This window comes from Cyprinus carpio, chromosome A6, assembly GCF_018340385.1.
Source record: "Cyprinus carpio isolate SPL01 chromosome A6, ASM1834038v1, whole genome shotgun sequence".
Taxonomy (NCBI): domain Eukaryota; kingdom Metazoa; phylum Chordata; class Actinopteri; order Cypriniformes; family Cyprinidae; genus Cyprinus; species Cyprinus carpio.
In genome coordinates, this window is record NC_056577.1 from 12,160,193 (window position 1) to 12,185,539 (window position 25,347).

The window sequence follows — 25,347 nt, forward strand, 5'->3', positions numbered from 1 at the left end:
TAAAGGCTTTTTATATTTTACCTGCTATGTGAGTGCCTGGATGTGGATTATTTTTGTTTCTTGGAATGGGATCCACTTTTTGTTTTTGACATTTTGTTCCCTCTCTCTGGAGCACCCATAGTCTCGCTTGTGAGTTCCTGATGCGCCCCTGGTAAAGACTTTTTTCTTAGCATTGAATATTATTTGAATTTGGGATATAAGTATAAAAAACAAAAACAAAAAAATTCAGCCCAGACAGTCTGTCAACAGACGTGAGATTATTGGCATGTTGTAAAACCTGCATACTATGATAAATACTGTGAATTAAATGAGAAATCTAATCTAGATAAATTAGTCAACTAGCTGCTTGGTGGATAACTAGTCAACCATCCTTGCACTTCCCTAAAACATGATTAAAACACAAATAGATATAACTGATTATTATCGTGCTCACCTGAAAAGTATTCCATGTCATGTCATCTCCAGGTTGAGAAGTTGGCAGATTAGAATTGACTTCAGTCAAGCCTGAAACAGTTACAAACAAACATGATAATGTTAGGTCACACATTTATGCAGTCACAACATTTAAAGAGTCTGAAAGGTTTCTGCTGAGTTAGCTTTCTCCTGAAACACAGTTTACGAAACCACTCCTTTTGAAATAATAAATGGTCAGTGGCCTAAGACAGTCTTCCTCAGCCAGACAACAGTCAGATGTCTGAACGCATTTGTTGATCATTACATCCTACACAAAAAAATACATTTAATGGTTTGAATTGGAACATTACACGGAGTTGGTCTCCATAAAAATATTTTTAACATAAATTCCATTAATAATCACAATTACAATATCAAAGGAAATAATCTAAAATTATGATTTTTGTCCCTAGGGGCCAGCTCACACAGGATGCATACCTGCATTAAAACGCATCTTAATACCGTTGTTTAGTTTCATTGATTTAGTCTAGCTGAATTTAGTTTTATTTAATTTCTGAATAGATTATATACAAAAAGCAAGTTACAATGTCAGCGCAAACTCAAAAGAGATTTACACTCACAAAAATTATTGCTATTATAATCATGAAGTTGACGTAGGAATTTCAGAAGCGAAGACCAGGAAACTCTGGTGTATCTTCAGCAGGAACGTGCTGTGGCAATGCAGTCATCAAACTCTGATTAAGGTTTTGCACATTGTAGTGTTCTATACGCAGGGTTCCCACTCTTTCATGAACATCAGATTCAAGGGCTTTCAAGGACTTTTTAAAGCACCATTTATTTTATATCAATCACCTATCAAATTCACACCCCGGCATATAGCGTCATGAAAGACCTCTTACCACTTAACATTTATATAAAAAATTTCAGAGGAATAAATAATGATGTTTTGAATGTGTAGGTTTCATAAATTTAGACCGTTCTGACCAGTCATGTTGAAAGGAATTTAATGAAATCTATTGAAGTCAATAATGGTAATTAGGCCCGATACTAAGCTCCTGTACTTGTACTCATTAAAATGCCCCATACCAAATGCTGATACTACACAGCATGTGATAAGTGCCATATTCAGACAAAGAAACACCGACAACAGAACAACAGTCAGCAGAATGAGTTATTATAGATTAAGGATGTCTAAGAAGTATATGTATGCAATTAATATAATGTTAAACATTCAGTATTAACACCTGTATATCTGATGTGCACGAGCCGATAAGCAAAGCACTCTGAGTGGATTGAGCGTGGCGGCAGCGCAGATGTGTGAGCTTGTCGAGTGAATTTACCTTTCTCACAAACATCACTTGAAAGTTTGTAGTTCGGTTGGATGTGTCAAAAAGTAGTAAGTAAAACAATGCACAAGTTATTTAACGGTAGGGAGGGAGGGAGGGAGGGAGGGAGGGAGGGAGAGCGAGTGTGATCTTTGATGTTCACTCAATTAGCACACGCATCATTTGGATTAAAACTAAATCGTAAAAATAGTCGGGCATTCACTATAAACATCATTTATTTTCAACCTTAGGCATACATGACTTTCTGGCGAAAGTGAATCTAGCAGCCTGTGTGAAATGTGCTAGGCTGTACTACTTTGTCCCTCTTATTCTGCACGAGTACATACACGTGCACACGTTGCACGTGTTTTGCTTGCTTGAGTTTTTCTGCATTATATGAGTGGCTTTGGAATATAAATCGCAGCATGTTCAGATGAAAAAAAAAAATCTACTTCTATTTCTGGTTCCCTGCATTATTACAGAGAATAGAGAAGCTTTATAAAGGTGTAAAATCGCATTTCAAGCGTAAGAAAATTTTTTTTGCAGCATTTTACTGTTACTTGTAAGCGTAATTCATGTATTGTGAAACTGCAGCATAATGATAAAGTAAAATAAATATGATCTGCATGCTTCTGACTTCCATTTGTCCGCGCTTACACTTTTGGCACGTTGTTCTTGCCAAAAGACGGTCAAAAGCACTGCAAGCCTGTGAACGGAGATTTGCAAGCGAAAACAACAGTTTAAAGAACTGTAAAACAGATTGACAGAACAAAACCAAACTTTAAAAAAAAAAAACAAACCAAATCAAATGTCTAAATGACCTGTTGTGCATGTGGGGCAAGAATTTCCCGAAATAATCCGATATGTACAGCTCCTTCTTTCTTTTCTCTGCGTTTACAATTTTGGCACGATTCTCTCACTAACTGAGCGGGTCCACCTTCTTGTAGCCAATCAAATGAGCCTCTCGCTGAATTTGTTCTGACACAGTTTAACTCTGAGTTCTTATTTTATAACCATTTTCTAAACTATACTGAATAAACTGTGATAATGTGAGAAATGTTGAAGGTGTCTGAATAAATTTTGGTTTGACTGTTTCTCTTAGATAAATGAAGTTAACAAACTAACATTATACATAGTCTTTTGGTTTCTGTACCCAATATTTAAAAAATGTACAAATGCAATAAAAGTATCGGTATCGAGCGACTACTGGAAAAAGTGGTATCAGTGCATCCCTACTGGTAATATTATACAATTTCTAAATTATTGATAAAAATATATTTTCTTGGTTTCTACGGTTTTTGCCATAGTTCTTGTACAAGATGTAAATTTGAAAGAATTTCTCAATTTTTAAATTAATGAAAAGTGGTTAAATGTTTTAATAACATGATAAAATGTAGCTGCTGAAAAGTGCCCAACCCGCAGTCCCGAGATTTGGCACATACAAGAATGGTGGAGATACATAAACGTGTTTACACGGTGTTTGATTGTGCACTGATTACTTTACTTGACTACCGTGGCACTGTTTCTGCGTTTAACACACAGGGAAATTAGCCCATGGCAACAGTTTAAAATCAGTCCAATTCTATGGAAAAAACTAGGACTTGACAACCCTGCATCCATACACGATGTTGCAGGAGTCAGGTATGACAGATCACAGGTGGAGAAAGATGACTAACAATGGTTGAGGATTTGCTGCTCAACAGATCCTGAGCTCATTGACAAATATCTGATCTATTAAGATGTGCTCCCTTTACACAGTGTGCAACTGATCACGAAATCGAAGGTGAGCAGCGAGCACTCATTCAAATGCAATTTCAATAACCCACATATTTATAGCTGCTCCCTGATGTGCAAAAATTATATACAATATTAGAATGTTTGCGTAATTGATAGTGTATCAATTTCTTAAATAACTTCATTACACTGACAAAAAATAATACAATTAAAAAATAGGATGCCTTTTCTTAAAAAGAAAAATCACTTAATCCAAGATGGCTCATTTTGACCTTCTCTTTGCATTCATTTAGTATTTTGGGGTCATACATTTTAGTGTTTTATGCAGCCCTTCATATGCCCCAATTCAAAATTCTTATAATATCAAGAGAACTACCTGGCAAAGTGTCATCACAGATTTCTTACCCAGGGACATGAGCTCATCATCCAAAAGGCTGATGCCCAGCTCTTGTGAAAAAGGTGTCTTAGAGGGAAATTCAGAGAAAGACTGAGCCAAAGGAGAGGTATCCAGTCCTGTCAGATCCAAGAGAGCGGTACTGCGGCCTGTGAACACCAAGAATATCCAATCAGAATTAACATAGAAATTAGTGTGCACTCTATAACACAAGATTTTCCCAAGAGCTAAAAACCACAGAATACAGTTTACAGCAAAATGAGAAACTTCATATTTCAACGAGGCTCAACATCTCTACACATCACTGAGCTCATGGATAGCATCAGTACTGTACCTGGGAGTCTAGCTGTGCTGCTGGTGTCTTCATTCACCTCCTCACCTTTCACCAGTAATCTGTACAGATTTATCACCTGTGTTAGGCTGTCATTAGCCTGTAAGATCTCAGCTGAAGAAAAAAACAAAAAGAAAGTGTCAGAAATTGACCAATTCATGAAGTCAAAGCACCTTTGTCAAAGCAGCTTCCAGAGATATACAGGAAAATGGCAGAATCAATTATGGAAACTCAACTATGGAGACAATTCAGATTCTGCTGTAAAACAGCTCTAAAAGACAACAGTGACATTATTTAGCTCAAGTCAGTTTAGTGTTAGTTCAGTTCAGATCAATAAGAGTGTGAAGTCAATTGGAAAATGAGTTCAATTCAACTATAACCAGTTCTACAAAAGGCAACAATGTCACCATTTAGTTTGAATTAATTCAATGTTGATTCAATTCAGGTTAATACCAGTGTCAAGTTGTAAGATGTGATTCAGCTATAAAGCAGCTCTACAGAAGAGACAGTGCCATCATCCAGCTAAATTCAGTTTTAGTTTTGTTCTCCACTGATGGTGTCATTCCTTGCAGTCATATCAATCAATTACTGAAAGTTAAGTGTCTTTCATACTCCATCTAAGCAAGCCACTGTTTAGTCCAGATTAATAACAGTGTGAAGTTCATCAGTTTGAAATGAGTCGGCTATGGGCATGGCTGGAAATGGGGGAGGACGCAGTCCAAAGAGTGAATTTCAGGGGTGGTGTCGTTCCACTTCCAACTGCTTAGGTTTTCATAATTTTATCCATTCAATAGCCTATGAAAGCAATCCCAGTTCGCTCATAAACGTAGCGCAATATATAATATAAATGTAGTTGGAGATTTGTGACTATAGTTAGCTGCGAAATCTCGGTTTTTGTGGTTGGTCATAAAACCAGCAGACTACATTTAATGGAAATGCTTCTCTATCATTGTGCGTCCTGCTCCTCACAGAACAGATTGTGAAAGCAGACTGCATTTTTTGTTCAGTGCTGAGTTATTCAAGCTGAGATCCTCTCATTATAACAAGTGCATACATAATGTAATTAATAGATTCAGTGTGCCATGTACAGAGCTTCATTAATTATAACGGAAGTTATTGATTATAAAGGGCATTTGCAAATTTGATATTGAATTTATACAAAAGTTTTATACATTTATTATTTTACAAAAAAAGGTTAATATTAAGTGACTAACATTGTAGGAACACTGTTGTCTGATTTTTCTCTATTTCGTCAAAGGAAATAGTTCCAAACAAAGTCATCTCCAAGCAAACACAGTGGTGTTTCATTTATGAATGAATCTGCGTTTTTTGAACGAATCTAGTGAGTCAATGAATCAATCACCCATTCATTAAGACAGTACTTCATTCCTAAATTAATCAGCCATTTGAACGAATCGACTTAATGAATGATTCAGTGACAGTGACTTGCCGCCACCTACTGGTGGTTTTAGTTTCATTTTAAAAGTATAATTTGAGTTATTTAAATAGTTTAATATTTCTATATTCAAAACATTAATCTAGTAACATTGTTATAATGAATTTAAATGCATTCATGCAACCACTGAGCAACGTTAAACATTCTGTAAATATTCCTTAATGCCACATTTGTTTTTCTGTGCCCCCACCTAGTGCAAAGATGAACTGTTGATTTAATTTGACTGGTAACTTTTTCTTCCTGATTGTCTTATTATTTTAATAGAATTTATAATTGAATTAAAATGTTGAAAACGTTTATAAATATAAATATTTTTGACAAAAGATTACATACATATAATAATAAAGTTAAAATGGCATTACAAAGGTAAAAAAAAAAAATGCCCCTGCAAATCATTTTAAGGAGTCAAATATTGCCTCATAATGGGAAGGTTCATTTCTCTCATTGATCAGAAGGTGCTCCTACATTTTTTACTGTTCAAATTTTTTTTTTGTCTTATTATTTTAATTGAATTTATAATTTAATTAAAATGTTGAAAAAGTTTATAAATATAAATATTTTTGACAAAAGATTACATACATATAATAATAAAATTAAAATGGCATTACAAAGGTTAAAAAAAAAAAAAAAAAAAAAAATGCCCCTGCAAATCATTTTGAGTCAAATATTGCCTCATAATGGGAAGGTTCATTTCTGTCATTGATCAGAAGGTGCTCCTAAATTTTTTACTGTTCAAATTTATTTTTTTTTTTTACCTTTAAGTAGGAGCACAAGCTCTTCTAAAGAGAAATGTAAGACTAGAGTCCTGAAGAGTGTAATGTTACCGTTTACAAACTAATTGCAAATGTATATGCAAAGTGCACACTATTAAATATAATCTACACATCACGCAATAGTGTACCACTACATAAGAAGTGTTTATATGTGGGGCTTAGCTAATCAGGCCAATTAGAGACAATTATTAATCACTCTCATTTTTTACTAAATCATTCTTTCATTTCACTAATTTTTTTTTAATTAAAGGGGACAAGGGGTCATTAATGGTGCTTACATTATAACGTGCAAATTCACACAATGTATTTTTAATTTAACCAGAATTGCAGTATGCTGTCTTGATATCCAAGACGTTTTAGAGAAAATATAAAATAAGTTTAATGCTAATATAGATTATAAAATTACTAATTAAATGCATCTGAAAGGTCATCTAAAATGACCATTATTACCCCCCTCTAAGCTAAGAGTCCCCCAGTGAATTTTGGCCATTTCCACCAAAAAAGCAGCAATGTCTTTATTCAGCTTGAGTTCAATGGTGATTACATTCAGGTCAATACAAGTATCGCTGTTGAAAAATGTAAATTTAACACTATCTGTGGAAATACAGGTTTTGCCCTGGCCTTACCAAGAGCTTCATCATTGTCCTCAGTATCACTGGCCAATCTGAACAGAGTAGGTCTCATTTTCTCACAGCGCTGATACAGATCCTACAATAACAAAACAAAGACCATACAGAATTATTTATCAAAAATATATACTCAACTTGCATTATGTGAAAAATGTATTTGCTGTTCTGATTGTGGGTGCATCTCAATCAGCTCCCGAGCTCGTGAATCAGTATATCATGTACACGAATTCGGTCACTGGTAAGTTCCCTGGCTCACTGCACATTGGAACAGTGATTACTCAATTTCCGGTGACATAACTACGTACAATGTCAACAGACAACATTATAGAACGTCACCGCTGTAATTAATCAACTACAGGCAGGAACACTCTTTTTGATTAAATTTTTGATTCTCTTTAAACACATTGTTCTTTTACATGTTCTTACAACATTTCAGCCGAATATTAATTATAAATGTTAACTAGATGCGATCAGTATCCGTCTAGTGATGTGTTTATGTTGAAATATATCAAAAACATTATTTTCAAGTTTTCTTGCGTATCATTATATTTATTTATTTATTTATTTGTTTGTTTATTTAAGTTTTGTGCTTCAGAAATGTGACAATTTCCAGAAAGGGACCATAGTGAGCGCTGATGCTCCCAAGTTTTTGAGGTGCATTGTGGGATTTTTCAGGGAGCGAACGTTCCAGTGCACTGGTAGGATTTCGCAATTGAGACAGCCCTTAAAGTGGCCGACTTCCTGGGCTGCGTTTCTTGATAACGATAGATCTTAGCGCTTAGACAGATTTTTTCCTCCCAGTCTTTGAAGCATATTTTCTACATTACTTTTTTTATTATTATTTTTTGGTTCAGTCATTAAATTTAGATGTGTATTTCTATTTTTTCTGCCCTTTTTAAATTATTTCATTTATAATTTCATAAAAAAAAACTAGTAAAAAAAGTGTACAATAAAGTACAATCAAAACTTTATATTATAATCACATTGCACTTGAATAAAGTTAAACGTGCAATCTGCCAATTGTCCTGCAGGTGACCGCATGAATCTATCTTCCTACAATGCACTTAGGTGTTAAACAGAGGTGTTAATTATAGGACCTAAAAACTCTGCATGTAATAACCTAGAACACTGTCTAAGACTTGATGGCTGCTCTGTCAATTCTTTGTCATCAGTTAGGAACCTAAGTGTGCTATTTGATAGCAATCTTTCCTTAGAAAGCCACTTTTCTAGCATTTGTAAAACTGCATTTTTCCATCTTAAAAATATATCTAAATTACGACCTATGCTCTCAATGTGAAATGCAGAAATGTTAATCCATGCGTTTATGACCTCAAGGTTAGATTATTGTAATGCTTTATTGGGTGATTGTTCTGCACGCTTAATAAACAAACTCCAGCTAGTCCAATATGCAGCAGCTAGAGTTCTTACTAGAACCAGGAAGTATGACCATATTTGCCCGGTTCTGTCAACACTGCACTGGCTCCCTATCAAACATCGTATAGATTTTAAAATCTTGCTTATTACTAATAAAGGCCTGAATGGTTTAGCACCTCAGTATTTGAACGAGCTCTTCTTACATTATAGACCTCCAAGTCAGCTGTGTTCTCAAATCTCTACCAATTTGATAATACCTAGAATATCAAAGTCAACTGCGGGCGGCAGATCCTCTACCTATTTAGCGCCCAAACTCTGGAATAACCTACCTAACATTGTTCGGGAGGCAGACACACGCTTGCCATTTAAATCTAGATTAAAGACCTATCTCTTTAACCTGGCTTACACATAACACACTAATACGCTTCTAACATCCAAATCCGTTAAAGGATTTTTAGGCTGCATTAATTAGGTAAACCGGAACCGGGAACACTTCCCATAACACCCAATGTACTTGCTACATCATTAGAAGAATAGCATCTATGCTAATATTAGTCTGTTTCTCTCTTATTCCGAGGTCACCGTAGCCACCAGATCCAGTCTGTATCCAGATCACATGGTTACTGCAGTCACCCGGATCCAGTATGTATCCAGACCAGATGGTGGATCAGGACCTAGAAAGGACCTCTACAGCCCTGAAAGACAGCGGAGACCAGGACAACTAGAGCCCCAGAGACAGATCCCCTGTAAAGACCTTGTCTCAGACAACCACCGGGACAAGACCACAGGAACCAGTTGAGTCCTCTGCACAATGTGACTTTGCTGGAGCCTAGAATTGAACTGCTGGTTTCGTCTAGCCAGAGGAAAACTGGCCCCCCGACTGAGCCTGGTTTCTCCCAAGGTTTTTTCTCCATTCTGTCACCAATGGAGTTTTGGTACCTTGCCGCTGTCGCCTCTGACTTGCTTAGTTGGGGACACTTAATTTATAGCGATATCGTTGTCTTGATTGCAAATGATTGCAAAGATACTATTTAAACTGAACTGAGCTGGATGATGACATCACTGAATTCAATGATGAACTGCCTTTAACTGAAAAATTAGTGTTTACTATTGTCATTTTGCATTATTGACACTATTTTCCTAATTAATGTTGTTCAGTTGCTTTGACAATCTATATTGTTAAAAGCACTATATAAATAAAGGTGACTTGACTTGACTTGACTTGGGGCTTTACGATTACTCCAGAGCACTCGTAGATCTACGATGATTTTCAAGTGCTACTTAAGTTACGATGCTTTTGGGAAACAGACCGTAAAAACGAACTTTTTAGGCTTACGAAGCTTTAGGGAAACACAGCCCTGATCACTGACCTGACTACTGAACTAGGGAGCTGATTAAGACGCACCCTGTGTCTAGTGATGTAGTAGCTCTGATTCCTACACATTTTCCATTTCAAAATTCCATACTTTACCAGACTCAAATTTCCAAACATCACAGTAGACTTTAAGATCTAACATAAATAGTTCATACAGCATTATTTGCAGCTGTGTATTTGGTATATAATATAGTCATCTGTAGTGTCAACATACAGAGTCCCTAAAATAAAAAAACAAAAATACAGACTTCTGCATGCACACAAGAAACTATTCTCATGCGCATGGGAATTTTTAAACATGTTTTACATATTACAATTTCTAGTTTTATATAACCTATTTTGTTTGTGCACCAGTGCCTTCTTACTGTGAATTAAACGAGAGCAGGGATGCACATGAATTAATAGAGATCTACTAGCTCAAAATTTGGCTTTCCATAGGGAAGTACCTCTAATATCAAGGCCTAATGTCTAATTTAACATATCCTCTTTGGTCGTGGAGAAACCATGACTCAAAATTGGCTAATGGCATAATACTGCTGTGTGCATTGTCCTATTTGGCAAGTTCAATGGTCTATAATTTTTTTTTTTTTTTTTTTTTTTTTTTCAAAATTTGGTTAGGGCAGTACATCATATTTCAAGGCCTTAGGTCTGCCAAACCCAAAATGCTTATAACCTGCATTTCACATAATGAAAAGTGCACCATCAATTTATTCAGTCATGTTTGACAATCACTAAACAGCTGCCATGAAAACACACTTCTTGTATGATACATTTATTTTCATTAAATTCTTAATTTTCCTTTCTAAAAAAACTAAACAGGGGCAAAAGTCTGGAAATGCAGATATTTTTCCATACACTGCTTTCTTTTTTCCATACTTTTCCTTCATTCATAAATTCATTCATTCATTAATTTTCCATTTTTTTCCAGACCTGGAAATTACTTGAATTAAATTTCATACTTTTACAAACCACATAGGAACCCTCAGTCCACTACTGTCATGTCAGGACACTACTGTCATGTCAGGAGTGTGACAGGCTGTTTTGCAGACATGTGTATTACAGACCTTAATTAGTTCCTCATTGATATGTGAGCCGCTCTCTTTGTTGTAATCTCCCAGTAACTGTGTGAGAAGCCCAACACTCTCCTTTACTTCCTGAATAGCATTCACTCTCTTCGACACCTTTTCCATACGCTTCTGATCCTGAAAACAGAGTGTATGAATTACACACAGCAAATCGTCAGTGCTCATGCAGGAAAAGTACAGTTCATGGACTTACTCTTACATAATGTATACATTTTTGCTGCTTTGAATTGCATCATACCCCCAAAAAACTGCTGGATGAAAAAGCAGCTAGGTGGACTAAGTGCTGCAGCATCTATTGTACCCATCTATTTATTTATTTTTTTTCGGACAGAAATAATTATTTTGCTTTTGGTGTAAATAGACCATTCTTTGACCTTTCATATTGTTCTGTACACATTGCTGTACTGAGAAATAGACTCTAAGAACCCACTAAGAGTTAATCCAAACACACATCTACACACCTCCTGAACCATTTCTTTAATGAGTTTGTTTGCCGCCCGCAGGTCCTCAGGGTGAGAGCTATTCAGAAGACGAGACAACATCTATTGAATCAGAAAGAAAAAAAAAAACAAAAAAAAAAAACACAGTAAGCGAGAGTGGACAAACATAAGTGAAGTCATAATTATTTCTCTTTTATGTACCTTAAAATGCTTCATTGGCTTCATGGTTTACAAACATATAGTAACATAGTTTCAGATTGATCAACCTGACTCCTGAATCATTCTTAGGTTTTAATCACAGTAAACAGAGTTAAGACATAAGGAAATAAATAGTAAAAAAAAAAATAATAATCCTAAACTGCATCTTAACAACCTTTGATTTCTCCTCATCCTCAAAGATGGCGTTTTTAGGCCTGGGCATTAGAGGGCAGGGCTTGTCATCAGGAAGGTCTGGGTCCTGTTTAATAATACCTAAAATAAGATGCAGAGCATAAACATAATGTAGCATATTTATTTCCAAGCACTCCACAACACACAATCGCAACAACAACATAGGACAAACAGCAAGTCCCACAAGAGATCTTTATCATTTTACACATACGCACATCTAGCCCTCGCACCCCCTTACTCTGCATATTTTGCATGTCTTTCTTAGTTAACACACCTGATTCATATAATCCAGCTCGTTAGAAAAGAGCTACGTCTATGAACTGCGTTCCAACTGATATGATCCCTACACCGTGTTCATTGCTCGCTACTCCCTGAGCAGGGGAAATCTGTTGAAGTTTACTTGACTTCGCCTGCAGCGTCTTCACACACAGACGAGTGTTACGTCATATACCTCTGTAAATAAATACAATTTAAATTCACGTCTTGCACACTTTAATGCCCTTTGAATGGAACATATACACTAGTTTCGAAACTGGAATAATAATTTTTGTGTGCTGAATTTTGTATGAGGCTTGTGTTAAAATAAGGTAAATACAACTCCAATCTTTTCCTGAAGATCCCGAAAAAGTCAGTTGGCACCTCAGTTCACTCAGAGAAGCTGTCAGTCTCAGCTGTCAATCATTTCGTCACACTCCCGTTTTTATAGCATAACTAAAACCAAACTTATTTTTAAAACGAACACCCTAACTTACATTAGCGTGATGAAATCTACATCAAATTAACCTAAACCATGTTTTGAAAACCCAAATATCTAAAGTGAAATTGAATTATTTAGTTTAATTTGGCTTCAGATTTTTTCGGGCCGGGCCCTTTTATAAAACATTGAATTTTGGGGCAAGAGGACTTTTAGCTGATTTACAAACTTTTTTTCCCCAGGGCGAAATAAACTTTTGACGGCCCCATGGCACCCCTTTAAGAAAAACTAAAGCCTTCCATTTAACATGCCGGGCCTTTAAATAGGTGACTGAAAAAAAAATTATGCAAAAAATTTTTGGGTAGTTTTTTACAGGTAAAATGCCCCTTTCCCTGTTCCATAGGTGGCCTATGATTAACTAAATTGGGCAATTCAATGGGGTGGCGGATCTTATAAACATGTGGTTTTTGGAAGATTGGACATTGTAGTCGGGTTATAGCAACTTCTTTTTTCATGGCAATCATCGAAATTCGTGGGGGCCGCCCGGACCCCCTTCAACGAAAACTCAAGACTTCCAATTTAAACATCGAAAAGGCCTTTAATTAGGCATACCAAATTTGGGTTTTTTATTGAAAACTCAGGGGGAGTTCTTAAAATCAAGGGCAAATGACAAAAATGTAAAAATTTGCTCATAAAATTAAAAATACCGATTTCCCTTTTGGGTTTTTCGGATATTGCTAAAGAGTTTTTTTTGTAGGTTGTGTTTTCATTTTGGTCCCAATTTTCGTCTGTACGTAAAACCCAAGCTGGAGGGCTGTTGTTTTTTTTACGATAGGGGGCGCCGACCATTTTGCCACACCCCTTTGAAACCCTTTAAAGCGAAAATTTTCCCCAGGTCGACCTGTGAAAAAGTTTCAGGATTTTTGACATGTTTAGGCCCTAAAAAAATGCGATTCATTTGGGAGAAAAAAAGAAAAGAAGAAAAATAATAATAAAAATAAACAAAGCAAAAAATAGGGTCCCCCCCAAAACACCTTTCGGTCTCGGGCCCTAAAAAATAACTTTTGGAAAAAAAAGGACCCCCCCCTTGTGTCAATTTTTTTGAAACCCCTTTTTGTTTTAAATGATCTTTATCTTTTGGGGAAAAATTCTCTACAACTTTGACATCAACTTGCTATTTTCCCCACTCTTCTTTGCAAAATGTAAAGTTGATTAAATTATGGTAAACATTTGTGAACTGCGTCTTAAGTCTTCGACAGTTTTAAATGGGTTTTTGGGGGGTCGGCTAGGCCTTTAAAAACTTAGATGATGGCTGTGTTGTAAAACCCCACCCAGACATATTGTTTTGTTAAATCAAAATTCGCTGTACCACTGCAGTGGCCTTTCTTGTGAATTTGTGTATTGTTTTCCCGCACACAATGACCCTCTTTTTCATAAATTCCTGAACTGTTCGAGCTTTTATCCTTTTGGGTTGACGCCTGATCCGGGGGGTCGTGTCCCCCCAAAACCTTTCATTTTTCAAAAGTTTCCTTGCTTTTAGGGATTTCAAAACCTTTAAAAAAATTTTACCACCTCCGACTTGGCCTGTCCACAACTTTTTCCGGGATCTTTTGACAGTGCCCTTTCCCCCATAGTTTTTTCTTGCTTCTTGCACTCCAAGACGAAATGCCCCGGAAAGCTCTTTTCATGCTGAGCTAAAAAATGACCACAGCTGATCACAGCTAGACTCAAACGACTTGCGACTATTTAGGGTATTTAAATACACCTGAGGGTTTACAAGTCACTTTTTGGGGGGGTTATCCTTTTCCAAATCGGTTTTTTTTTGTTTTTCAAACATGTTGGGGGTTACAAATTTTCACTTGAAAGTTATAATTTCGTAAAACAGCTTGATAAACAAAAACTGGTTGTCTTTATTTCAAGGGTGCAAGCAACAAAAGTTTTTTTTTTAAAGGGGTGATTCTTTCTATAAAAAATGTATGTTTTTGGCTGGATTTTGATTTTCGTACAGGCCCCGCTCAGTTCATGACTCTTTTTCATACTAGGGTTTTGGGATTTTTTTTTTTTTTTAATACCCGGGGCCAATTGAATTTTAAAATTTTCTGGTTGCCAACCAATATTTAAAAAAAAAAAAAAAATCCCCCAAAATTTGGGCCTTGCACTAAAAAACATAGTTTTGTTTCATTCATACTGGATGCCCGAGGGGACCACAAAAAAAAATCCAATATCCAGCACAGAATACGGAATAAGACCCTCCAGGAAACCAATGGACAAAGACACTATTATAGCTGTAAACGATTTAAAAAGAACATATAAACGTTTGGATGATAAAAACCAAAAATCAAAAAGCCTGCGCAATTGTTTTCGTTTATTCAAGCCCTCTCGGGATTTTCTAATAAATTTAAATTATTATAAATTTTGGGGGGGGGTGGTTTGGGGCCCACTGTAAAAGGAGAGAGGGGGGAGACAACGAAGTGGGTCAAGTGCAAATAACGAAACCGTGTTTGATTTCTAATTTGGGGTGGGGAGACCGGGTATAAACCCCAGACGGCAGAAGGGAGAGGTGGAACCTCGTGTTGGTGTGGGAGTGACCGCCGAAATTGGTTATTTGGAATTTTTTGCAACGGGGAACTGTGGGCTTGATCGCAGGATTTTTTTTTTTTATTTTTGGAAAACGAGCTCCAGCCACAAGCCGACCCCTGCTCTTCCTTCCTGAGCATAATGTGTCGAAACCTCCACAATTCTTTGCTAAACGAAAATATTTTTTTTAAAATTTCCTTTAACATTTTTCGCCTCATTTTTAGACAGAACCACATCAAAATTTCAAAAGTAAACATTTGACTGGTGTTGGGGTAAAAAGGTACAAAGTTCTCTTTTGTTGGACAACAAGTTTAGAAAGTGAATCAAGGGAATTTTGCTTTAGGGATTTTAAATTTAAGCATTTTACTTATTTTCGGAAGGCCCCTGCCATCAGAGCAAGTGTAAATTTCTCCCTTCACACGCTCCTCATCTTGATTTCCCCATTGTGCTTTTAAGTTTTGGAAAGTGAAAAAAACAAGGCACTTGCGTTATTTCGTTGTTGGATTTGATTATTAGAGCTTTCCCAAATTGTAAGCAACGAACAATATTTTGAAGAATGTTTCATTTGACTAAAGCAAAACAGGTAAATGCAAGTTTAAAATCCAAAAACTTCTTTTAATATTCTGAAATGGGGATTGGAAAGTCAAAGGGGACCTAAAAATTTTTTATTCACTTTTTTAAAAGAATAAAAGGCAGAAATTTATGGTGTAAACAAAAACCCCAAAAAAAAGAAAATTTTATGCATAAAAAAGCAACATTTAATTATAAAACCCCGCCTTAATACCTGGGGAATCTTATTTGAAAAGTATGTCCTTTCCTTTAGACTGCTCATTCAAAAGGGAAAAAATAGCACTTCCAAAAAAATTTCACTACTACAAAAATTAAAACCTAAAATTTAACTTTTATTTATCAACACAGTTTTATTTCTCTTTAGGAAAAATGTGCTATTCTTTCTGTGAATGCTCTGAAACCGCAAACCTTTAGAATGTGTAACCCTTCCTTTTTTTTTTTGAATGTGCAAGCTCACTTTATTTTAAAAAATCACAGCTTCCTTAGGGCTTTTTTTTAACAATTTAAGATTTTAAATTTTTAATTTTTAAATTTATCCTTTTGCAGAATAACTACAAATTCCTTTAATGTTATGATATTTTGTGATCATTAACATTGTGGGGAAATTCTAACCAGTGACAATGTGAAATATACCAGACAAAACATACCTTAGGGGAAAACCCCTTTTATAAGTCTTCAGGAAAAAGGGCTTCCCCACCTCATAGGAAACCTTTTCCCAAAAGTTTCTTACACGGTCTCTAGAACCTTAGGACAAAAACACACGGCCAAAAAGTTAGCTTTCCCAAACAAGAGAAAAAATTTGGAAAATTTTTTAAAATCATCATATCAGGGGGGCCCCAACCTGCTCCGGCGACGATGTCCCGCAATGTTTTCTTCAACCCTAATCAAACACACCCGCCTTTTAAATTTTTTAGTGAGCCCGAAAACCAAAATTGCTTCCGGGGTTTTTATTAGGGTTGGGGCGAAAATTTTCCAGACGGCATCCCAAAGCAGGGGGTTTGGGGACCATGATCTATATGATTAAAAGAACATTTTCCCTACCATTTCTTCTAGAAAGATTTTAATGTTTTGAATTGACTCAAATTTTAAATTCATGTTACTTAAAACAAAAAATGTTAAAAAATAACCTTATTTTAAAGGTTACCCCAAAAAAGTTAAAGTCTAAAAGCATTTTGAAATAAAATTTTATAGAACCATATTACCGAGGTATATTTAAATTTTTTTTTTTGTTTGTCTTCAAGTAATTTAAATGGCATAAACGATCAGGCTTAAAAAGGAGAAGGTAGGATATATAAAACATTTAATGATCAAAAGATTTTTTTTTTAAATGATTTTAATGCCTATGGGTTTTTCTAAAAAAATAGTAAGTATCTTTCAGTATGACATACAATGTTTATCATTTTTTTGTCATTTTAATAGAAGGAATGAGCTAACAAGATTAGGTTAAAATTTTTTAATGATACAACCTAGTATTACAGCCTTGTCTGCATGAAATGTTGTCAATCAATTTCGTCACACTCCCGTTTTATAGCATAACTAAAACCAAACTTATTTTTAAAACGAACACCCTAACTTACATTAGCGTGATGAAATCTACATCAAATTACATAAACCATGTTTGAAAACCAAATATCTAAAGTGAAATTGAATTATTTAGTTTGTCCCACGTCCCACTAGATTACATGGAGAGGGCGGGGTTTTTGACCTATACTGGGACCAGCCACCTGGGGGCGAACAAAACACGATGGCTTCACTTTTGAGGACTAGTGCCACACTTGGACATATGTGATAAGAGATACGTAATATGCAGAGCGAAGTGGGAGGGGGGCGCGAGGACTGGCATTGGGAAACGCTAGTTTACCATAACTTTTAACAGCACTCACAAAACTACAAATGTCAGAATAGTTATTGACCACACATGTATCAGCTGTGAGATGTAGTTAAATACATGTTAGTTATGACAAAACAGGACCCTGCATGTCAAGTTACCTTGTTTCTTAAGCATCTGATAAGCATCAGAAATCTTTGTCTCTTCTGGTAAACTCACAGTCCAGCTGTACATCATTTCTAAAACTTTTTTCTTCACTGGTTCTGGGGCTCGAGAACCAAGATACTGTAACAAAAATAGAATACATGGAAAGCTATTGAATATAAGTTAAAGGAAATATTTGGACACAAAGATATTAATTTTGTTGCTATGCAGCCTGAAATGAAGACGGACACAGTTTTTGTTTTATCCAGCTGTATTTACTCTGTGCAACTTATAACATCCAAGTTAAAGATATAACCAACACTTCAGAAAATAAATAAATAAAAATAACAAAAATTAAAGCTGCAAGCAGCGATGAACGGGCCCTCGCACCCGGGCTCACCACCATAGGTTGGCTTTTGTAAAACAGCGAACGGCGAGAAATATGCGTTTAATGTGGTAAATATAAGAGGAATATGTCAAAGTCATTTATGTGCCAATCTTCCTGCTTCCAGCTGGTGGCGCTATGATTATAACTGGATTTTGTCATGTAGATTTCTTCAGTCCAGCACTTTTATCAAGCATATGAAATTTAGTGCAGATTGAAACATAGAATGTTTGAGTTAGTATAAAGCATTTTGTGGCCTATTGCCAACAGGTGGCGCCATGATTATAACTGAACATTGGCCTTTAGATATCTTCAGGCCATGACTCTTATCAAATATTTGAAGTTTGGTGCAGATTGGACATTGCATGTTTAAGTTAGTGTAAAACAAGCAATTTTCTGTTGTCAGCAGGTGGCGCTATCACTATAGTAGAATAATGACCTTCAAATGTGTTCAGGCCAAGACTCTTTTCGAACATGTGAAGTTTGAGAAAGATCGGACATCTTATGCCTGAGTTACAACAACTTCAATTCCCATGGCGAGACATCGAACTTTGTCACGGCTCCATGACCACACCCTTTAATGAAACCTCAAGATGTTCACAATTTAACATCACAAAGGCCTTTAGATTAGACAGACCAAAAAAATAAATAAAATGTCATAAAATTTCTAGGAGTAGTTTGTTACGGCGTAAAACATGTCACTTCCTGTTGCCAGCAGGTGGCGCTATAGCGATAGCTGAATATTGGCATGTAGATATATTCAGGTCAGGAGTCTTCTCAAACATGTGAAGTTTGGGGCAGATTGGACATTGTATGTCTGAGTTATAGCAACCTTCCTTTCTCATGGCGAAACATCGAAATTTGTAAGGCCGCCACAGACTCGCCCTTAAACGAAACCTCAAGATCTTCGCAATTTAACATCGCAAAGGCCTTTAGATTACACTGACAAAGTTTGGTGTTGATCTGAATAAATCTCTAGGAGGAGTTCGTTAAAGTACAACCCCTGAAAATGGCAAAAACGACACAAATTTTGGCATAGAAAATTCAAAATAACTGACTTCCTGTTGGGATTCGAATTTCGTACAAAGAGACTTTTTTGTAGGTATTGGTGTGTTACATGTGTGTACGGATTTTTGTACATGTACGTGAAACGTAGCTCGAGGCGCACTCCGTTGAAAATGTATAGGTGGCGCTATCGAGGCATTTTTGCCACACCCAATGGAATATTGGCCTTCAGATGTGTTCAGGCCGGGACTCTTATCAAACATGTGAAGTTTGGGCAAGATCGGACATTTTATGCCTGAGTTACAATAACTTTTATTCCCATGGCGAGACATCGAACTTTGTGACGGTGCCATGGACACGCCCTTTAACGAAAACTCAAGATCTTCACAATTTAACATCGCACAGGCCTTTAGAATAGAGTGACTGAAAAAAATAAATTTATGTCATAAAATTTCTCGGGGTAGTTTGTTACAGTGTAAAATATGTCCCTTCCTGTTGCCAGTAGGTGGCGCTATGACTATAACTGAATATGGGCATATCAATCTGTTCAGGTCAGGAGTCTTATCAAACATGTGAAGTTTGTGGCAGATTGGACATTGTATGTCTGAGTTATAGCAACTTCATTTTTCATGGCGAATCATCGAAATTCGTCAGGCCGCCACGGACACGCCCTTCAACGAAAACTCAAGATCTTCGCAATTTAACATCGCAAAGGCCTTTAGATTAGGCATACCAAATTTGGTGTTGATCTGAATAAATCTCTAGGAGGAGTTCGTTAAAATACAAGGCATGCAAATGACAAAAATGATGCAAAATTTGCTCATAAAATTAAAAATAACCGACTTCCTGTTGGGTTTCGGATATTGCTCCAAGAGTCTTTTTTGTAGGTACTGATGCTTTTACATATGTGTGCCAATTTTCGTGCATGTACGTGAAACACAGCTGGAGGGCTGTTGATTTTTTTTTTACGATAGGTGGCGCTGTCGAGCCATTTTGCCACACCCCTCTTCTGAAACCTATATCAGACGTAAATTTTCACCAGGTCTGACGCGTGTGCAAAAGTTTCAGGACTTTTCGAGCATGTTTAGGCCCTCAAAAATGCGATTCATTTTGGAGAAGAAGAAGAATAATAATAATAATAATAAACAAAGCAGATACAATAGGGTCCTCACACCATCGGTGCTCGGGCCCTAAATAGAATAACTGAGTTGGAAAAAAGGATCACCCCCTTGTGTCAGTATTTTGTTGAACCACCTTTTGCTTTAATGAGTCTTTAGTCTGTTGGGATATGTCTCTACTAACTTTGCACATCTACACTTTGCAATAGTTGACCACTCTTCTTTGCAGAACTGCTCAAGTTGAGTTAAATTTGATGGTGATCATTTGTGAACTGCAGTCTTCAAGTCATTCGACAGATTTTCAATGGGGTTTATGTCTGGGCTCTGACTAGGCCATGTAATAACATTAGATGATGAGCTGTGTTGTATAACCACCCAGACATATTGTTTTGTGTTAAAGTCAAATAATTCTTCATATCAACACCACATGTCCCCTCTCTTGAAAATTTGATATATTTCACACACACACAAAAACAACACTCTTTTCACAAAAACCTCCAACAACTTCATAATACTTCTTTTATCCAGTTTGGATTGACGTCCTGATCCAGGGAGGGTCTGTGTTACCCCAAATACCTTACATTTCTCAATAGATTTCACTGTGCTTCTAGGCATTGCTAAAGCCTTTAAAAAAAATTGTATCCACCTCCTGACTTGTGCCTGTCCACAACTTTATCCCGGAGATCTTTTGACAGTGCCTTGCCACCCATAGTTGATTGCTTGCTTCAGTTGCACTACCAAGGACTGAAATGCTCCAGGAAAGCTCTTTTCATGCTGAGCTAATCAAAATGACCACAGCTGATCACAGCTGAGACTCAAACGACTTGCGACTATTGAGAAGGTGATTAGCTACACCTGATTGAGTTTACAAGTCACTTTTAGGAGGGGTTGATCCTTTTTCCAACTCAGTGATTTGTTTTTGTTTTTTCAAACATGTTGGTGTTACAATTTTCACTTGAATGTTATAAGTTGCAGTAATACAGCTTGATAAAACAAAATCTGTGTCTGTCTTTATTTCAGGCTGCAAAGCAACAAAATGTGATTTTTTTAAAGGGGGTGATTCTTTTCTATAACAACTGTATGTTTGTGGCTGGATTTAGATTTGTCGTACAGGCCCCTGCTCAGTTCATGCACTCTTTGTCAATACTAGGGTTGGGTATTTTATTTTTTTTAATACCGGTGCCAAATTGATACTTTTAAAATGTTTCTGGTTGCCTGAACCAATACTTATATAAGAAAAAAAAAAAATCCCCCAAATTGGCCATTAGCACTATAAACACATTATGTCTGTTTCATTCATACTGGATGCCAGAGGGCACCATCAAACAGAAAATCCACATATCCAGTCACAGAAGTAGCGGAACTAATGACCCTCCAGGAAATCCCTAATATGGACAAAGACATGCTATTATAGCTGTAACAGAGTAAACAGAACATATAAACGTTTTGGATGATAAAACCAAGAAATCAAACAGTCGACTGCGACAATATAGTTTATCTGTGTTATTCAAGCCATCTCTGGTATTTTCATAATAATTAAGTATATTTATAATTGTGGCGAGGGGGGCGTGGTTTGGCCGAGTCTGTAACGGGAGAGAGACGAGGGAGCAGAGCGAGACGTAAGTGGGTCAAGTGCAAATAACGAACACCTGTGTTTGATTTCAGTAATTGGCGTGGAGAGACCGGATATAAACCGGAGCACGGCAGAGAGAGAGAGACGAGCTGGAACCTCGTGTTGGTGCTGGGGAGTGACAACGACCAGAAATCTGAGTTATTTGGATATTATTGTGCAACGGGCACACTGTTGGCGCTTGATGCGCAGGATTGTTTATTTATTTATTTTGAGAAATCGAGCGTCCCAGCCACAAGCCGACCCCTGTCTTCTTCCTTCCTGAGCATAACTGTGTCGAACCTCATCACAATAATCTATTGCTAATCGAAGTATTCTTTTTAAAGTTGCCTATTGAACATATTTTCTGCCTCATTTTGAGACAAGAAGCCACATCAAATTACAAAAGTAAGCATTTGACTGGTGTTGGAGTAAAAAGGTTACAATGTTCTCTTTTGTTGGACAACAAGTTTAGAAATGTGAATACAAGGGAAGTTTAGCTTTAGGCATTTTAATTTAAGCATGTTTAGCTTAGTTGACGGAAGGCTACCTGCTGCCATCAGAGCAAGTGTAATTGCTCCATTCACACGCTCCTCAGATGCTCTGATTTCCCGAGTTGTGCTTTTAAGTTGGAATGTGAAAACAACAAGGACACTTGCGTTACTACATCGATTTGTTGGATTTGTATTATTAGAGCTTTCCAACTTGTAATGCAAGCGTAACAAATATTTTGTAATTGAATGTCTTCATTTCTGACTTATAAGCAAAACAGGGTAACTGCAAGTTTAAAATACTCAAAATACTTCTTTCAATATGTTCTGAAATGGGTATAGTGGAAGTCAATGGGGACCTAAAACTATTGTTATTCACATTCTTCAAAATATGAATTAAATGGCAGATACATTTTATGGTGTAAACAAAACACCAATAATAACAGAAAGGATTTTATGCATAATGCAACACTTTTAATTATAAACCAGCCTGTAATACGCTGAGACTCTTATTTTGAAATGTATGTCCTTTCCTACTTAGAGCTGCTCATTCAAAAAGATGGAAATAAAATATGCACTCTTACAAAAATCTACAACATACTACAACATTAACACCATAAATTCAACATTATTATTCATCAACAGCAGTTCAATGTGCAATCCTTTAGGTAAAAATGTGTGCTATTCATTGACTGTGAACTGCTCTGAAACCGCAAACCTTTAGAATGTGTAACCGCTTCCTTTTTTAATTTGAATGTGCAATGCTCACATTTATTTAAATAAATCACAGCTTACATTTAGGACTTTTATTATACAATTTAAGATATTTAAATTTTCACATTTTTAATTGAATCCTTTTGCAGAATAACTACAAATTCCTTCAATGTTATGATATTTTGTGATTACATTAACATCTGTGGTGTGAATTCTAACACAGTGACAATGCTGATACATATACACAGACAAAACATACCTTAGGGGAAACCACTTTGATAAGCTCATTCAGGAAACGGAACTTCCCCACCTCATTATGGAACCTTTTCCCACAGTTCTTCACACAGGTCTCTAGAACCAGGACAAAAACACACAGTGCCAAAGAGTTATGCTTTCCCAAACAGAGAGAATAATGTAGGTAGATAATTTCTCAATATCATCTATATCAGGGGTGCCCAACCCTGCTCCTGGCGATCGACTGTCCTGCAATGTTTAGCTTCAACCCTAATCAAACACACCTGCCTTTAATTTTTAAGTGAGCCTGAAGACCTTAATTAGTTGCTTCAGGTGTGTTTGATTAGGGTTGGAGCTGAATTTTCCAGGACAGTCGATCGCCAGAAGCAGGGTTGGGCACCACTGATCTATATGATTCATAAAGAACATTTATTCCCAATACCATTTCTTCTAGAAGAGATTTCAATGTTTTGAATTTGACTCAATTGTAAGTTCATGTTACTTAATGCATTAACTAATGTTAACAAATGAGACCTTATTGTAAAGTGTTACCAAAACTGTTAATGATCTAAAAGCATTTGTGAAATAATTATATAGAACCATATTACCAGTAGAGTATATATTAACTTATTTTATGTATTTGTTTGTCATTCTAAGTAATTGAACTGAGCAGTAAACGATCAGGCTTAAAATATGAGAGAAGGTAGGATATATAAAACATTTAATGATCTAAAAGATTTTTTTAAAATGATTTTAATGCTCTATGAGTTTGGCTAAAATAATTATGTAAAGTATACTGTCAGTATAGTACATATCAACTGATTCTATGCATTTATTTGTCATTCTAATAGAAGGAGACTGAGCTGAACAAGATTAGGCTTAAAAGATTTCTAATCATAAGATACAACCTTAGTATTACAGCCTTCGTCTGTCAGCTGAAATGTCGATGATAGTTTTTAATTTTCTGCTGAATAGATCCATATAGTTACAGTCAGGTCAAGGCAGGAGCTTTAGTGGTCTTTGGCATCTCCCTGTGATCCTGATTGGTATTGCAGCTTGACTTGTGCTAAATGTATTGAAAATGTTTATTTAATTATTAATTAATTGTGGCGCTATACATACACTGTGAATTATGAAAATTAAAAAGTACTTATTTCTTTAATAAATATTTTTCTCTTGGCCATAAGTTTAATAAGATAGACATCATGATGTTGCGCCGGCATTGTGACCCCCCCCCCCCTTTTGAATTCACGATCGCTTTTTAGTTTCACTATCACTTTCGAAATTCGCAATCACACTCACTCTATTTATACTATGGAGTGGCAGTACTTAACACACATTTTACAAGATTGTATGTTTTTGAGTGGTACTGAGGATCTGCAAATCGTTCACCATCGTCCTCAGTCATCTCTCCCTACACCGTGTCTACATCGGACGCGACAGTTGTCGTGTGGCGCCTCGCCGCAGTTTACTGTCAGGGATTTGTGGTGTCACCCCGCCCCGCGCCACATCCAGTGTAGTGAGCATCACTGATTATACTGAGTTCTGCTGACTGATCTTTATATAATGAATCTCTATTATAGATAAGTGGTTCTATAGTATTTTTTTCGCTGCACAGCGCTCACATCTGGTGTAGACACGGTGTTAGGAATTGTTAATTGTTTTCCCTTATAAGAGTTCATGCTTCTGGCACACCCACTAATTCCAATTTAGCTTGTACAGAATTCAATACTTAGTTGGGGCTCCTTTTGCCTGAATTACTGCAGCAATGCGGTGTGGTATGGAGTCGATCAGTCTGTGGCACTGCTCAGGTGTTATGAGAGCCCAGGTTGCTCTGATAGTGGCCTTCAGCTCTTCTGCATTCTTGGGTCTGGCATATCGGATCTTCCTCTTCACAATACCCCATTGATTTTCTATGGGGTTAAGGTCAGGCGAGTTTGCTAGCCAATAAAGAACAGGGACACCATGGTCCTTAAACCAGGTACTGGTAGCTTTGGCACTGTGTGCAGGTATCAAGTCCTGTTGGAGAATGAAATCTGCATCTCCTTAAAGTTGGTCAGGAGCAGGAAGCATGAAGTGCTCTAAAACTTCCTGGTATACGGCTGCGTTGACCTTAAACCTCAGAAAACACAGTGGACCAACACCAGCGGATGACATGGCACCCCAAACCATCACTGACTGTGGAAACTTTACACTGGACCTCAAGCAAGATGGATTGTGTGCCTCTCCTCTCTTCCTCCAGACTCTGGGACCCTGAT

The 25,347-nt window shown here is 36.6% G+C and overlaps 1 protein-coding gene across 2 annotated transcripts in view; it reads right to left on the reverse strand.

The window, feature by feature from the left end:
• Window positions 1–25,347, reverse strand: part of gga1 (golgi-associated, gamma adaptin ear containing, ARF binding protein 1) — a 35,618-nt gene that overhangs the window by 7,160 nt on the left and 3,111 nt on the right. For both annotated transcript variants that reach the window (XM_042758092.1, XM_042758094.1), the window contains exons 4-12: window positions 23,115–23,213; window positions 17,551–17,674; window positions 11,704–11,801; window positions 11,352–11,432; window positions 10,870–11,007; window positions 7,054–7,135; window positions 4,202–4,312; window positions 3,879–4,016; window positions 434–504 (exon numbers count right to left, since the gene is read on the reverse strand). In XM_042758092.1, coding sequence (XP_042614026.1) covers window positions 434–504; window positions 3,879–4,016; window positions 4,202–4,312; window positions 7,054–7,135; window positions 10,870–11,007; window positions 11,352–11,432; window positions 11,704–11,801; window positions 17,551–17,674; window positions 23,115–23,213 — 942 coding nt within the window. The remainder of the gene's footprint in view (window positions 1–433; window positions 505–3,878; window positions 4,017–4,201; window positions 4,313–7,053; window positions 7,136–10,869; window positions 11,008–11,351; window positions 11,433–11,703; window positions 11,802–17,550; window positions 17,675–23,114; window positions 23,214–25,347) is intronic.